Below are 16,566 nucleotides of genomic sequence, written 5' to 3' on the forward strand. Positions count from 1 at the left end.
AGTGTGTTTCTCCTGCTTCCCTGGAGAAAAGGAGGCTGCTTTTAAATAAATTGTTACCTTCTAAGCAGGCAGGCCATGTGACTTTGACGCATGTAACCTTGAAGAGTAAGTTCCACTGATTTTCAAGGTGATTTCTTTACTCAAAAGGGCCTTAATAGTGGTCACTAAATGCAAAGTTATTTTTCTTGCAGTCCATTGTTTGAATAAGTGATGTTTATATAATGAGAAAATATTAAATAAGACATGATCATTAATGACTGTGAATATCTTTATTACATTAAGATGTAAGGACTGCTCATGGACTATTCACACAGAAATAACACCTTCTGTGGCATTCAGAGATGTTAAATATTTCCATTTGAAAATTATAGTGTATAATATTAGCATTCTTTTAAAAATCAAGTTCATGTTTAAATTCGTCTTGGGAGCAGGCTATGGTGGCTCACACCTGTAATCCCAGCACTTTGGGAGGCTGAGGCAGGCGGATCACTTGAGGTCAGGAGTGTGAGGCCAGCCTGGCCAACATGGTGAAACCTTGTCTCTACTAAAAATAGAAAAATTAGCCAGGCATGTTGGTGCTCGCCTGTAATCCCAGCTACTTGGGAGGCCTGAGGCAGGAGAATTGTTTGAACCTGGGAGACGGAGGTTGCAGTGAGCCGAGATTGCACCCCTGCACTTCTAGCCTGAGCCACGGAGAGAGGCGGTATCTCAAAAAAAAAACCCAAAAACTTCTACTGGGAACACACGTTAATTTGAAGTTCTAAAGAGTTTGGCCGCAGGGTGAGAGTGAGGAGCCTTGGCTTTGACATTAGGAAAGTTTTTCACTCGGTATTAGCATCAGCAGGCTTCTGTGATGAGGGCCATTCTGTCTACTGTTCTTACTTGATAGATTGGTCTAATGTACAGTAGACTGATTTAGAAAGAATAGTCACTAATGGCCTGGCAGAATCAATAATGTAGAATTTTGACAATTCATATAATGCAGATTTCTTCCCCAGATGTCAATTATATTGGTTTTACAAGTCGTGCATTAATAGAATTTTCAGCTGACAGCCTGCTAAGCCTAAGAAACTGCTTACAAGTGAGGACTGTTTTAATCCAAGTTTAAAAGCTGATGATTATGATACAAGAGATAAACTAAAATTTTTATGAAATTTAAGAAAACTTTGTACATATATTTTAGGGTGTATAGAGATTAATAGTCTTTATTTAATTTTTTTTTTCTAATTTTAGAAGTAATATAGAAAATTTGGGGTGGGGAAAGGTAAACTGGAAAGCTAAAAATATTTTATGTAGTCATAATTTCTAGTAGCATTATATTTCTTTACAAATAAGACATGGGTGAAACAGATTGCTATAGTTCTAGGAGTTGACATCTTACTGTTGTTTTCTTAGCACCAATTTCATCCCTTTCTTTAAAAATAAAGGGAAATAATACAATTTATTTATAAAACTTTGTAGCATTCCACAAAATAATTCTGAAAGAATTAGGATGGCCAAAAATATATTTAGGGTGTTTTTTTTCTGTTTTTAACCAAGGAAAAACTGTAGAGTGAGTGAGAGAGAGAGAGAGAGAGAGAGAGTGAGTGTGTGTGTGTGTATTGCATGCATGTGTGTAGTGTATGCACGTGTGTGTGTGTGTAGATGGGTGTGTTTAGCAGAAAAGTAGCACTGAGGAACATTGTGGCATTTATGTAATGTTCACTCTTTCTTCCTTAGGGCCTCCAAGGATGTCCCCAAAGGCCCAGCGACATCCTCGAAATCACAGAGTTTCTGCTGGGAGGGGTTCCATATCCAGTGGCCTAGAATTTGTATCCCACAACCCACCCAGTGAAGCAGCTACTCCTCCAGTAGCAAGGACCAGTCCCTCGGGGGGAACGTGGTCATCAGTGGTCAGTGGGGGTAGGTAACACTTGGCCATAATGACGGTACTCATTTTATCATTATACTAGATTTAAAGAGAGCTGAGCTACAACTCAGTTTGAGGAAGTGTAAGTATATATATATTAAAAATAGTAGAATCACCAGGAATTGGGAAATCTATATTTTTATTCTAGGCTCTGCCACTTCTCATGTATTAAAGCAAGTAAGACACTAATTCTGAAGTTGAGATTTCTTAGTGAGTAAAGTGTTAATAATTCTTGCCTAGTCTTTATAAGCTTGTGCTGAGATTTCTATAAGGTTCATAAATATGGATATATTATAAAACCGTAAAGTTTTATAAAGTACATCTCTAATATGAGGCAAATACAGTATGTAATACTATTTGGAGGGACCATATTTCCTTTTTAGCAGCTTTGTTCATCAGTACATTCTATAAGCATTTATTTTCGGCTTACATTATAGTGTGTTTCTATAGCATCTGTATATGGCACTAATTCCCAACTATATTTCCATAATAAGGAATATCAAACAAATGAAGGGTCTAAGTTTTATCTGTGATTAGTGTAAGGAATATGCTGACAGCAGCTATAAAAGTTAGATGTTGTCAAGATTTTACGGTAAGGCTGACTGCTTTTCCTACTTTGCCAATAAATCCTTAATGCTGTGTTTCCCTAACTGTGGTGAGCAAGAGCTTACAAAGAATGCTTTAAAAAAAAACCCAAACAACTTAGTCTATTTCCATCAGTCTATAGAACCTTTAAAAGAAAAAAGATGGGCCGGGTGCGGTGGCTCACACCTGTAATCCCGGCACTTTGGGAGGCCAAGGTGGGGTGATGACTTGAGGTTTGGAGTTCAAGACTGGCCTGACCAACATGGTGAAACCCTGTCTTTACTAAAAATACAAAATTAGCCAAGCATGGTGGTGCATGCCTGTAATCCCAGTTACTCAGGAGGCTCAGGCAGGGGAATTGCATGAACCCAGGAAGCAGAGGTTGCAGCAAGCCAAGATCGTGGGATTGCACTCCAGCCTGGGTGAAAGAGGGAAACTCTCTCCCTCAAAAAAAAGAAAAGAAAAAGAAAAAGAAAAAAGAACTTCATGCTTAAGCAAAACAAAACAAAAAACCCCAGCTGTGTTAAATCTGTTTTTAGTTGATAAACACTTCTGCTCAGCTTCATGTGATGTACATTCGTATAATTGTACCATAAATTCCTTTGTACTTTCTGTTTTCTTCTTTGGTCTTCAGTTATCTTAAGACTACCAAGAAAACACAAATTTTTAAAATCTTCTTTAGCCAACCAGGTGTGGTGGCTCAGGCCTGTAATCCCAGCACTTTGGGAGACTGAGGCAAGTGGATGACAAGGTCAAGAGTTGAAGACCAGCCTGACCAACATGGTGAAACTTTGTCTCTACTAAAAATACAAAAATTAGCTGGACATCGTGGAACGTTCCTGTAATCCCAGCTATTTGGGAGGCTGAGGCAGGAGAATTGCTTGAACTGGGATCCAGGAGGCAGAGTTTGCAGTGAGCCAAGATTGTGCCACTGTACTCCAGCCTGGGCTACAGAGTGAGACTCCATCTCAAAATATATATATATATATATCTTCAGCTGTTCTATTAGTCTTTTGACATTACTCAGATGGTCTGGAAATGAATTTTGAGAATAACATGAATAGAAGTGAGAGAACATAAACATAGTTGTTGGAGATAACACTCAGAATAGTATTATAGATTTGTTCTTTTTACTAATTGGAAAAATAGCAGTTGTTGAATAATACTTTTCTTTTGACCCTTGTGACTTAATAAAAACACTAAAATGAAGTAATCTAATCATTTTCTTTAAACTTTGAATCTGAGCTTTGCAACTAGGTTTATAATGGTATATGAAACCTGTTAGGCTGGGCGTGATGGTGCTGGGAGGCTGAGGCGGCGGATCACGAGATCAGGAGTTCAAGACCAGCCTGACCAACATGGTGAAACCTCTTTTCAACTAAAAATACAAAAATTAGCCAGGCATGGTAGCGTGTGCCTGTAATCCCAGCTACTCAGGAGAGGCAGGAGAATCACTTGAACCTGGGAGGTGGAGTTGCAGTGACTTGAGATCATGCCACTGCACTCCAGCCTGGGTGACATAGCAAGACTCTGCTCAGGAAAAAAAAAGTAAAAGAAAGAAACTTACTTGGAAGTCATATGGGATACAAACCCTGCTTTTATTATCTTCCCCATTTGACTTACTTGGGTCTCAGTTTCCTTAATAACTGTGAAGTGGACTTTGATGTTGCTATAAACAATGTATAGGGCCGGGCATGGTGACTCATGCCTGTAATCCCAGCACTTTGGGAGGCCGAGGTAGGCAGATCACCTAAGGTCAGGAGTTTGAGACTAGCCTGACCAGCATGGTTAAACTCCGTCTCTACTAAAAATAGAAAAATTTAGTTGGACGTGGCAAGCACCTGTAATCACAGCTATGTCAGAGGCTGAGGCAGGAGAATCACTTGAACTCGGAGGTGGAGGCTGTAGTGAGCCAAGATCACGCCACTGCACTCCAGCCTAGGTGACAGAATGAGACTGTGTCAAAAAAAAATAATTATAAATAAATAAATAAATAAATAAAAGAACATAGAGGATTGGCTACAAGCTACCAAAAGGTATTTTAGTATATTATTTGAAGGAGGAAGGAACAAGCCTACTTGTTAGGGATCTCTTTTCACCAATCTTTAAAAAAAAGAAAAAAAAAATCAGTTGAACTTTATATGGAATGTTTTTATCCTGCCTTAGGAATCCAGTTTTCAACTTCATTCAGAATGCTGTTTTCAGAATTAATACATTTAGTTAGGAGAGAAAATTATTCTTACGTATTTGTAATTGCTGTTGTTCTTCAGATATTGTGGTTTTGATTTCCACCGAATTCCTAACACTTTGGAAAAGTAAACGGTAATAGGATAAAGAGTAAGAGCTAGAAAGGACTGTTATACCTAGATCTTCAGAGAAGCCTTTTTGAGGAAGTGACATTTGAACTGAGAATGTAATGAATAAATTTTCCCTTTCTTTTAGTTCCAAGATTATCCCCTAAAACTCACAGACCCAGGTCTCCTAGACAGAACAGTATTGGAAATACCCCCAGTGGGCCAGTTCTTGCTTCTCCCCAAGCTGGTATTATTCCAACTGAAGCTGTTGCCATGCCTATTCCAGCTGCATCTCCTACGCCTGCTAGTCCTGCATCAAACAGAGCTGTTACCCCTTCTGGTGAGGGTACGTAACAAAGGGCTTCTAGATTCATAATTCCATTTATGAAGTTGAATGTTAGAGGTTAACGTTATATGAAAAATTCTGGGTTATTTTTATTCATAGACAAATAGGTTTAACCCACATTTAAAAGTTTATGTAAATTTTGATGTTGCTTAGTACTACTAATTTAATATATATTATGTCTGTTATAAAGGTAACATTCTTAGGTGTTAAATACCTATGTAAATAAAATTACTGCTGTTTCATATGATATCTGCAAAGAAAAAAGTCTCTGTCTAAATGAAAGCATTCTTTTCCAGAAACATAGGAAATCAAAATTATTATTTAGTGTTTTCTTGTTTTGCTTTTCTAACTTCTAACTCTGATTTTTTTAAAAATTGTTTTCTAGCTAAAGATTCCAGGCTTCAAGATCAGAGGCAGAACTCTCCTGCAGGGAATAAAGAAAATATTAAGCCCAATGAAACATCACCTAGCTTCTCAAAAGCTGAAAATAAAGGTTAGAGTTTAAAGAGTCATTAGGCTTAACTGTAGAAATAGGAAGGAGTGTCTAATTTCATGCCCATACAGAATATTTTTGTTGAACATTTTTTCTTACTATTGTGATAGATAAATGTATTGCTTGACAAATTCTAAAATCCAAAATTAATATTTGAAACGATTTTTGATCATATATCTTATTCTAATTTCTATCATCTCATAGTAAAAGAATGTGAAGTTAGAGTTTAAAAAGAAATCTATATCTAACAGTTCTTAATTTTACAGGTATATCACCAATTGTTTCTGAACATAGAAAACAGATTGATGATTTAAAGAAATTTAAAAATGATTTTAGGGTAAGTGTATTGACTGATGAATTTGAGTTTTAAAAAATAAAAGTTACTAAAGATGTATCATCAATTTATAAAAATGCATTACGTATACAGTCAGAAACATCAAACCATATGTATAGAAAGCAGAGCATTCTTAAAGTGTTCTTTGCCTGCCCTTTTAAGTGGGATGACTAAAATCATGAGATATTTTAACAACAATGTATAGGTATCCACCATAGTACCACTTAACTGTTTAATGGTCGTTTGATTACTTTGTTCACTGAAGCTAGATTTTAGTAGAGTCAGGCCAAGTCATTAATTATCTAGTGTGGCAAATGGAAGATGTACTGGGCTCTGGTGTTCTGAGGTAGTTGCAGATTTATACTTCGTACACAAATATATTGTGGTCAAAATCTTTCTATAACATTTTTCTGTCTTAGGACATGCTTTGTTTAACATCTCTATTTGACTACCATTTAATCTTTGCAGAATATTTACTATAATATACTATAGATATCAAGGTAGATTTTGAGACCAACAAAGAAATCTTGAAACTTAGCTTCTTGGAAATCTGATTACCAGCCTTTTAAAAAAAAAGTAGCTGAATTAAAGGATGAGTGAATCAAAGGCAAAGGCAGCTTTTCTCAGCATGGGTTTTAGCTTTCCAAATGTTAATAATTTTTTTGCTAATAGCTTCATTCTTGACTTATTGGTAGCATTCAAAGTATTACATATCATTTCATACTTTAGCACATGTATCTATTCAGCTTTAATGCTATTAACAGTTTTTAGCTTAAATATTAATTTGTTGGCTGGGCACAGTGCTCATGCCTATAATCCCAGCACTTTGGGAGGCTGACATGGGCAGATCACCTAAGGTCAAGAGATCAAGACCAGCCTGGCCAACATGATGAAACCTTGTCTCTACCAAAAATAGAAAAATTAGCTAGGTTTGGTAGCGGGTGCCTGTAATCTCAGCTACTTGGGAGGCTGAGGCAGGAGAATTGCTTGAACCCAGGAGGCAGAGGTTGCAGCAAGCCGAGATTGCGCCACTTCACTCCATCCTGAGTGACCGAGCAAGACTCCGTCTCCAAAAAAATGTTGTTTTAAATTTGTTAAACAGTAGTTAACCACATACAAATGATAAAGAGAACAATGAATATGACCATGTACCCACTACCGCGCTTAATAAGTCAAGCATTCTAGTACAGTTAAACTCCTCTTATGTACTTCCTCTTCCTCAGCTGCATCCCCCTCTTCCCTTTCAAGAGGAAGGGTTTCTTTTCTGTGCAGTCATTTCTGTTTACACTGCATATGAATAGATCCGTGAACAATAGATGATATTTTACATAATCTTAAATTTGCTATAAATGATGTCTTGCTGTAGGTATTCTTGCCCATTTGATTTTGTTCCTCGGCATTTTTAAAAATATTATTCAGTCCCCTCTTGTACTACACTTGGATTAAATTTAATATCTCATGAAGAAAAACATTTTTACTTGGAAGCGTGTGAATTAGTATATTTTTGTAGCAGCTTTATTGAGATACTATATAAGTCAACCATTTAAAGTCCATAAATTAGTGGTTTTTAATATATTTACAATGTTGTACAACCATCATTAGTTGATTTTAAAACATACTCTTCACCCCCAAAACAGATGCCATACCCTTTAGCAGTTGCTCCACATTTTGCCTGCAGCCCTTTTCTTACCCCTACTCCCAACCCTAAGGAACCATTAATGTACTTTCTGTCTCTATGGATGTCTTGATTCTGGGCAAATTCCATTTTATACAAGTGGAATAATAAACAATGTGACTTTTCTTTTTTTTTTGAAACAGAGTTTTGCTCTTGTTACCCAGGCTGGAGTGCAATGGCAAGATCTCGGCTCACCGCAACCTCCGCCTCCTGGGTTCAGGCAATTCTCCTGCCTCAGCCTCCTGAGTAGCTGGGATTACAGGCACGCGCCACCACGCCCAGCTAATTTTTTGTATTTTTAGTAGAGACGGGGTTTCACCATGTTGACCAGGATGGTCTCGATCTCTCGACCTTGTGATCCACCCGCCTCAGCCTCCCAAAGTGCTGGGATTACAGGCTTGAGCCACCGTGCCTGGCTAACAATGTGACTTTTCTGACTGGCTTCTTTCACTTAGGGTAGTGTTATAAAGGTTAATCCATTTTGGAGCATGTTGCAGTACTTTGTTTCCTTTGACTGAATATTTCATCATATGGAAAATACCACATTTTGTTTATTCATTCATCAGTTTGTGGCTATTTGTGGTGTTCTCAGTAGTTGACTAATCTGAATAACACTGCCATGAACATGAGTGTGCAGTTTTTTTCTCATCAGATATTTTCATTTTTTGTGTTTGACCTACCTAGGAGTTGAATTGCTGGGTCATATGGCAACTGTGTTTAACTTTTTGAGGAACTACCAAGCTATTTGCCAAAACAACTGCACTATTTTACATTCTTTTTTTTTTTTTAAAATTATTTAAGACCTTTATTAACAGGTACTTGCAGTTTGTTGACTTTTTTGAAAAATGTTGTAAACTTTTATTACAAATTAAAAATGAAGTTCTTAAAAATCTCAACTTGACCAGATATGAAACAATTTAAAAACCTTTAAAGGCGTATTGAGAAAAACTAGGCTTTTTAAAAAAACACATTTGTTATTACCAAAAAGAGACATCTTTAGGTAAAAATTTAAAAAACCCCATGCTGCATAGATAATGCAGATAGTTCTATTTATCTGGTCAACAGGCAAAAGCAAGCACTTAAGGTCTTCAGCTCCAATCTTTTGTTCATTTCTTATTGCTGGAATTTCTTATTTCTTCTTGTTGAATGACTAAACCGGATGATGGTAGAGATGGTAAGCCGGCATTTACTCAGCCCCGCCCTGCTCAGCCTCGGGAGCGGAGGAATTCTCAGCTGGTGGATGGGCTGCTTTTGTCTCTTTGCCATCTTGTGGTTTAGGGTTTTCTGGTCGTCTGCGTTGGTAATTGAGGCAGTACCGACCTTGAGGTGGCTGCTGACCTTGGGTCTCATCTCCTTGATGTTCTTTATCCTCTTCACTGCTGTCCTCTCTAGGCTGTCTTTGGCGAGGAGGACCCCTGCGGAATCGTGGTCTGTATCCCCGATACATACTCTGCCTCACTGGTCTACCTTGTTCTCCTGCACCCTGGTTGTCGGCACCCTCCAGCACTTCTCCCTGCACATGAGGGTTGGAATATTGTGGTCGACGCCCATAGGGTCTCTGCATATAGTAAGATGGGGAACTTTCACTTGCGGTAGAGCCGGCGTTATTGGGCCTGGCCTTCGGGAGCACTCTCTGATTCCTCGTTCTTTTCCCCACTCTCACTCTTATGGTAATTTTGCTGGTAATTGCGTGGAGGACCCCTACGACGTGGATAGCGTCTATAATGGTTACGGTCCGCTGCATATTTACTGCCTTGAACTGGAACGCCAACAGGACCTGTAACATTTGCTGCCTCCGCACCCTTTTCTCCTTCAACAACATCAAACTCCACAGTCTCTCCATCCCTCCTACACTGCGAGGGTACTTCCTGAGCTTATTCTTCTTTATGGCAGTCTGGTGTACAAATACATCTTCCTTGGTGTCATTCCTGTTGATGAAACCATATCCTTTCCTTACATTGAACCATTTTACTGTTCCCAAAACCTTCGTTGCCGCGATGTGAGGCCCCCCGGGCCACCGCTCCCTGCGCGGCTGCCCGTAGTGCCGGGCTTGGTGTTGGCAGTGCTGAGGGCAGGGGCGGGGAGGGGGGAGGGGGCGGCAGGCGGCTGCTGGGTCTCTGCCTCGCTGCTCATGGTTGCAGTGATGGTGACTGGTGCTGGCTGCTGCAGCTACGGCTCCTCCTGGGATGTGATGGTAACTAGGCCGTTGGTGGAGGCGGTGGGGCTGCTCGGGGCTCTCTGGGGTCCGCTCTCCGCTCCCGCTACCGATCGAACTCTATTTTACATTCTTATCAGCAGGGTCTGAGGTTTCTATTTCTCCACATTCTTACTAACATTTTCTTTGTTTTTTGATTATAGTCATCCTTGTGGGTTTGAAGTAGTATCTCATTGTGGCTTTAATGTGCAGTTCTTTCATGGCTAATGATGTTGAACATCTTTTGTGTTTATTGGCTGTTTATATATGTTCTTTGGATTGATGTCCGTTCAAATCTTTAGCCCATTTAAAAAATTTAGCTGTCTTTTTATTATTGGGTTATAGCAGTTCTTTATCTATTCTGTGTACAAGTCCGTTAGAAACATGGTTTGCAAATGTTTGCTCCTGTTCTGTTGGTTGTCTTTTTACTTTTTCATCCCTTGAAGCACAAAAATTTTAAATTTTGATGAAGTCCAATTTATCTCATTTTGTTGTTCTTATTTATGCTATTGGTGTCATATCTAAGAAACCACTGCCTAGTCAGTCATTAAGGCTTATTACTCTTTTGTTATTTTTTAAGAATTAAATTTAGAGGTGTGATCCATTTTTAGCAAGTTTTTTTTTCCTTTGATAGAGTCTCACTCTGTTGCCTGGGCTGGAATGTAATGGGTTTGTGTGATCTTTGCTCACAGCAGCCTCAGCCTCCTGGGCTGAGTCAAGCTAGTAGCTGGTACTGCAGGTGTGCACCACCACCTCTTGCTATTAATAACTTTTGTATTTTTTTGTAGAGACAGAATTTCACCATGTTGTCCAGGCTGCTCTCAAAACACTTGGACTCAAGTGATCCATCCACCTCAGCCCCCAAAGTGAAAAATTGCTTTCACTTTGTACTGCAGACTTGCCCTGAATTCTTTCTTGTGTGAGACCCAAGAGCCCTCTCTTGGGATCTGTATCAGGACCCTTGTGAAATAAATTGTTACTAAAAAAAAAACCCAAACAGACAGGGTCATAGGAGAGTGACTTGCTGCTCAGCCCATTTTGAGCAATTTTTAAATATAGTATAAGGTGGGGCTAAAATTCATTCGTTATATTAATTTTTTATTTCTAATTGACGCATAACCATATATTTGTAACCATTTTTTTCTCTGAAAAACAGAATCAAGATTCATTCTTTTTATATGTAGATGTTAGTTGTCCCAGCACCATCTGTTAAAAAGACTATTCTTAGCCAGGCACGGTAGCTCTCATGCCTGTAATCCCAGCACTTTGGGAGTCCCAGGCAGGCAAATCACATAAAGTTAGGAGTTCGAAATCAGTCTGACCAATATGGTGAAACTCCATCTCTACTAAAAATACAAAAATTAGCTGGGCGTGGTGGGACACACCTGTAGTCCCAGTGCTCCAGTGGCTGAGGCAGGAGATTGGCTTGAACCTGGGAAGTAGAAGTTGCAGTGAGCTGAGATCATGCCACTGCACTCCAGCCTGGGCAAGGGAGTGAGACTCCATTTAAAAAAAAAAGGCTGTTCTTTCCTCCATTGAATTATCTTCATGTGCTTGTTGGAAGTATGTTGACTACAAATGTGAAAGTTTATTAGTGGCCTTTGAATTTTCCTGTACTGAATCTATATGTCTTATCCTTATACCAGTACCATGAGTTACTGTATTTTTAAAAGGCTATACTTTTTCATTTCACTTAGCAGAAAACATTTTAGCTGTCATCACAACTTTCTGTAAACCTTCATTAATGCTTGACTCTTAAATTCCAAGAAGGAGCAATGTAAAAAATCTATCTCTTTAGGAGTTTTAGTCTTATTACTTTTAGGAGCCTGAATAACCACCTGTATTATTAATAAGCCTCTTAGGAATAACTCCTTGATACATAGGGCATACCAGGAAGAAGAGAAATGGTTTTTAAAAAAAGAGTGGGCTGGGCACAGTGGCTTATGCCTGTAATCCCAGCACTTTGGGAGGCTGAAGCAGACAGATTATTTGAGGTCAGGAGTTTGAGACCAGCCTGGTCAATATGGCAAAACCCCATCTCTAGTAAAAATACAAAAATTAGCCAGGCGTGGTGGCACATGCCTGTAATTCCAGCTGCTCAGGAGGCTGAGGCAGAAGAATTGCTTGAACCAGGAGATGAAGGTTGCAGTGATCCATGATCACACCACTGGGTGACAGAGCAAGACTCTGTCTCAAAGGGGAAAAAAAAAAGAGTGAAAAAAAAAAATGTATCCCAGAACTTAAAGTATATTTTTTTAAAAGGGAACTAATTGTTCTCTTCAGATAATATAATGTTATTCTCTTATTTTTTTTTTGCGTATTTCCTGTGTACCAGATGCTGTTCTTCATGCTTCTGTGTTAAATCTTCTATTGCCTAACATCCCTTTCAAGCAAGTTCTGTTTGTATCTGCGCTATGTATATTAGGCAGCTGAGGCAAAGAGAAGTAATTTGCCCAAACTTACATGGCTAGTAAATAACAGGCCTGGCCATCTGGTATTTAAGCTTCTAGGAATGCTTGAACAGTAACTAATGCATAGTGCATCCTGCACTGTTCAATCAGTGACTCATCAGAGCTCTGTTGATGCAGGACTGGAGGTAGAAATGAAAAAGATATTAAATTTTCTTTGTACTCATTAATCACCTAATTGCCCACCTCTTCCTCCTCCTCCTTCTCCTCACTACCCTCTCCAGCTTCTGGTAACCATCCTGCTGTCTTCATGTGTTCAATTGTCTTAATTTTTAGTGTCCACAAATGAGTAAGAATATACAAAGTTTATCTTTCTGTCCCTGGCTTATTTTACTTAACATAATGTCTTCCAGAGCCATCTACAGTGTTGCAAATGACAGGATCTCATTCTTTTTTATGGCTGAATGGTAATCTATTATTTATATATACCACATTTCATTTCTCCATTTGTCTGTTGATGGACACATAGGTTGATTCCAAATCTTGTCTGTTGTGTATATAGAACTGTAGTAAACGTAGGAATGCGGATATCTCTTCAATAAACTGATTTCTTTTCTTTTCAGTATTATGTAGCAGTGCAATTGCTGGATCATATGATAGCTCTATTTTTAGTTTTTTGAGGAATTTCCGTAACTGTTCTCCATCGCGGTTATACTGATTTACACGTCCACTAGCAGTGTGTGAAGGTTCTTCTTTATCCACATCCTCACTAGCATTTGTTATTGCCCGTCTTTTGGGTAAAAGCCATTTTAACTGGGGTGAGATGACATGTTGTTGTAGTTTTAATTTGCATTTGTCTGGTGATCAGTAGTATTAAATACCTTTCATATACGTATTGCCGTTCATAGAGATGCAGTCTCGGCATTTGTCCCAGGCTGGTCTCAAACTCCTGGGCTCAAGCAGTCCTCCCACCTTGGCCTCCTAAAGTGCCGAAATTATAGGTGTGAGCCACTGCACCTGGCCTTTTTGGCTTCCTTTTTATTTATTTATTTATTTATTTATTGAGACTATTGGTGATGCAGTGAAGCCGTCAGGTCCCTGGCTTTTCTTTGCTGGGAGGCTATTGCTTATTGCTTCAATCTTGTTATTTGTTATTGGTCTGTTCAGGTTTTGGATTTCTTCATGGTTCAATCTTGGTAGGTTGTATGTGTCTAGGAATTTATCCATTTCTCCTAGGTTTTCCAATTTATTGGCATGTAGATGCTCATAGTATGTATGTCTAGTGATCCTTTCAATTTTGGTGGTAACAATTACAATGTCCCTTTTTTCATCTCTCATTTTATTATTTGGGTTTTCTCTTTTTTTTTTCTGAGTCTGGCTAAAGGTTTGTCAGTTTTGTTTATCTCTTCAAAAAAGCAATTTATTGTTTTATTGATCTTTTGTATTGCTTTCTTCATTTCAATTTTATTTAGTTCTGCTTTTATCTTTTTTATTTCTTCTACTAATTTTAGGGTTTGTTCTTCTCTAGTTCTTTTGGATGTATTGGTAGGTTGTTTAAGTTTTTCTGCTTTTTTGATGTAAGCACCTATTGCTATAAACATTTTTCTTACTGTTGCTTTTACTGTATCCTGTAAGTTTTGATAAGTTGTGTTTCCATTTTCATTTGTTTTAAGGAATTTTCCAATTTTCTTCTTAATTTCTGCATTGACCCACTGATCATTCAGGAGCATATTGCTTAATTTTCATATATTTGTATACTTTCCAAAGTTCCTCTTCTTATCTAGTGTTATTTTATTTTTTAAATTTGTCTATTTTTTGAGACAGAATCTTGCTCTGTCACCCAGGCTGGAATGCAATGGTGCGATCTTGGCTCATTGCAACCTCCGTCTCTCAGGTTCAGCAATTCTCCTTCTTCAGCCTCCTCAGTAGCTGGGATTACAGGCATGCACAACCACACCTGTCTAATTTTTTTTTTGTATTTTTGGTTGGGACAGGGTTTTACCGTGTTGGTCAGGCTGGTCTCGAACTCCTGACTTTAGGTGATCCACCCGCCTTGGCCTCCCAAAGTGCTGGGATTACAGGCGTGAGCCACCTGTAATCCCAGCGCTTTGGGAGGCCAAGGCGGGTGGATTGTTATTTTATTGTGATCAGAGAAGATGGTTGATATGATTTCAAGTTTTTTGAATTTTTATTTATTTATTTGAAATAGAGTCTCACTCTTATTACTCAGGCTGGAGTACCTGGCACGATCTTGGCTCCACCTCCCTGGCTCAAGGAATCTTCACACCTCAGCCTTCCAAGTAACTGGGACTACAGGTATATGGCTGATTTTTTGGATTTTTTTGTAGAAATGGGGCTTTGCCATGTTGCCCAGGATCATCTCGAACTCCTGAGCTCAAGCCATCCAGCCACTTCAGCCTCCCAGGTTGCTGAGATTACAGACATGAGCCACTGTGCCAGGTCAAATTTTTCCTTTTTCCTTTTTTTTTTTTTTTTTAAGGGAGGGTTTCACTCTTGTTGCCCAAGCTGGAGTACAGTGGCGCCATCTCGGTTCACCGCAACCTCCACATCCGGGTTAAAGTGGTTCTCCTGCCTCAGCCTCCTGAGTAGCTGGGATTACAGGCATCCGCCACCACGCCCGGCTAATTTTGTAGTTTTAATAGAGACAGGGGTTTCTTCACGTTGGTCAGGCTGGTCTTGAACTCCCAACCTCAGGTGATCCGCCTGCTGCGGCCTCTCAATGTGCTGGGATTACAGGCGTGAGCCACCATGCCCTACCTGCCAGGTCAAATTTTGAAAGACTTGTTTTGTGGCTTAACATATGGACGGTCTTTGAGAATGGTCCATGTGTTGAGGGGAAGAATGTATATTCTAAGGCTGTTGGACACAGTGTTCTGTAAATATCTATTGAGTTTATTTGGTCTATAGAGAAAATTGGGTTTAATGTTTCTTTGTTGATTTTCTCTCTCAATGATCTGTCCATTGCTGAGAGTAGGGTGTTTTAAGTTTCTGACTGTCACTGACATCTGTTTCTCTCTTTTGCTCTAATAATATTTGCTTTATATATCTGGGCGCTCCAGTATTAGGTACATGTATATTTATACTTGTTATTACCTCTTGCTGAATTGATCCGTTTATCATTATACAATAATCTTCTTTGTCTCTTTTTATAGACTTTGTCTTAAAATTTATTTTATCTAAGCATAGCTACTCCTGCTCTTCTCTGGTTTTTGTTTGCATGGAATATCTTTTTCTAACTCTTTAATTTCAGTCTATGTGTAACTTTGTAGGTAAAGTGTGTTTTTTGTAGACAATGGATCATTGGGTCTTCCCCCCCCAGGCGGAGTCTCGCTCTTTTTGCCCATACTAGAGTGCAGTGGTGCCATCTTGGCTCACTGCAACCTCTGCTTCCTGGGTTCAAGCGATTCTCCTGCCTCAGCCTTCTGACTAGCTGGATTACAGGTGTGTGTCCCCACGCCCAGCTAATTTTTGGATTTTTAGTAGAGACAGGCTTTCACCATGTTGGTAAGGTTGATCTCTAATGCCTGACCTTGCACTCACCTCGGCCACCCAAAGTGCTGGGATTACAGGCATGAACCACCATGCCCAGCCCCCATTCTTCTTGAGAAGGTTTTTCAATTATTCAAAGGGAATTAAGTATTGTCATCTAAGTCTTTGTTCACTGCAGCCAGACATACATTAGAGGGCACTGCATGCCTAGTAATGCTGTGCCCCTGTAGAGGTGTCACCTTGGTAGGCTTGGGGAAGATCTCGGAGTATTCCCTGTATTACCAGGCAGTCTCTTGTCCTCTCTCTTCACTTTTCTCCAAATAAATGGAGTCTCTCTTTGTGCTGAGCTGCCTGGGGGAAGTTGAGGGAAGGGTGACAGAAGCACTGTTATGGCCACCATCACTGGAACTGTACTAGGTCTCACCCAAGGCCTTCGCCAGCTATTTTCTGGCTCCCGTTGATGTTAATTCAAGACTCAAGGGTGCTTTAGTCAGCAGGTGAAGAATCCTGCCAGGACTGGCTCTTCACTTTTAGTGCAGCAGGTTCCCTTCTAGCCCAGGGTACGTCTAGAAATGCCATCCAGGAGCCAGGGCCTGGGATCAAGAGCTTTAGGAATCTGATGCTTTATTTTACCAGGGATTAACTGGCACCCACTTGCAAGATAAAACCTTTTTTTATTTTTCTCTCTCTTCAAGGAGTGTCTCCCCATGGCCACCACAGCTGGGAATGTGCTGGGTCACACCTGAAGCTGGCACAATATGACATGGCTCCTTGCTTTTTATTCAAGTCACAAGGGCTCTTTAGTCAGCTGGTGGTGA

The 16,566-nt window shown here is 39.5% G+C and overlaps 1 protein-coding gene and 1 pseudogene across 14 annotated transcripts in view; one reads left to right on the plus strand and one right to left on the minus strand.

Moving 5' to 3' along the window:
• ATXN2 (ataxin 2) overlaps positions 1 to 16,566 on the plus strand; it is a 163,215-nt gene that overhangs the window by 97,048 nt on the left and 49,601 nt on the right. For all 14 annotated transcript variants that reach the window (XM_039471653.2, XM_039471661.2, XM_039471656.2 and 11 more), the window contains 4 exons: positions 1,720 to 1,902; positions 4,937 to 5,134; positions 5,520 to 5,627; positions 5,894 to 5,964. In XM_039471653.2, coding sequence (XP_039327587.2) covers positions 1,720 to 1,902; positions 4,937 to 5,134; positions 5,520 to 5,627; positions 5,894 to 5,964 — 560 coding nt within the window. The remainder of the gene's footprint in view (positions 1 to 1,719; positions 1,903 to 4,936; positions 5,135 to 5,519; positions 5,628 to 5,893; positions 5,965 to 16,566) is intronic.
• Positions 8,657 to 9,769, minus strand: LOC101048977 (Y-box-binding protein 1 pseudogene; annotated as a pseudogene).

The sequence above is a fragment of the Saimiri boliviensis genome, chromosome 7, assembly GCF_048565385.1.
Source record: "Saimiri boliviensis isolate mSaiBol1 chromosome 7, mSaiBol1.pri, whole genome shotgun sequence".
Taxonomy (NCBI): Eukaryota; Metazoa; Chordata; class Mammalia; order Primates; family Cebidae; genus Saimiri; species Saimiri boliviensis.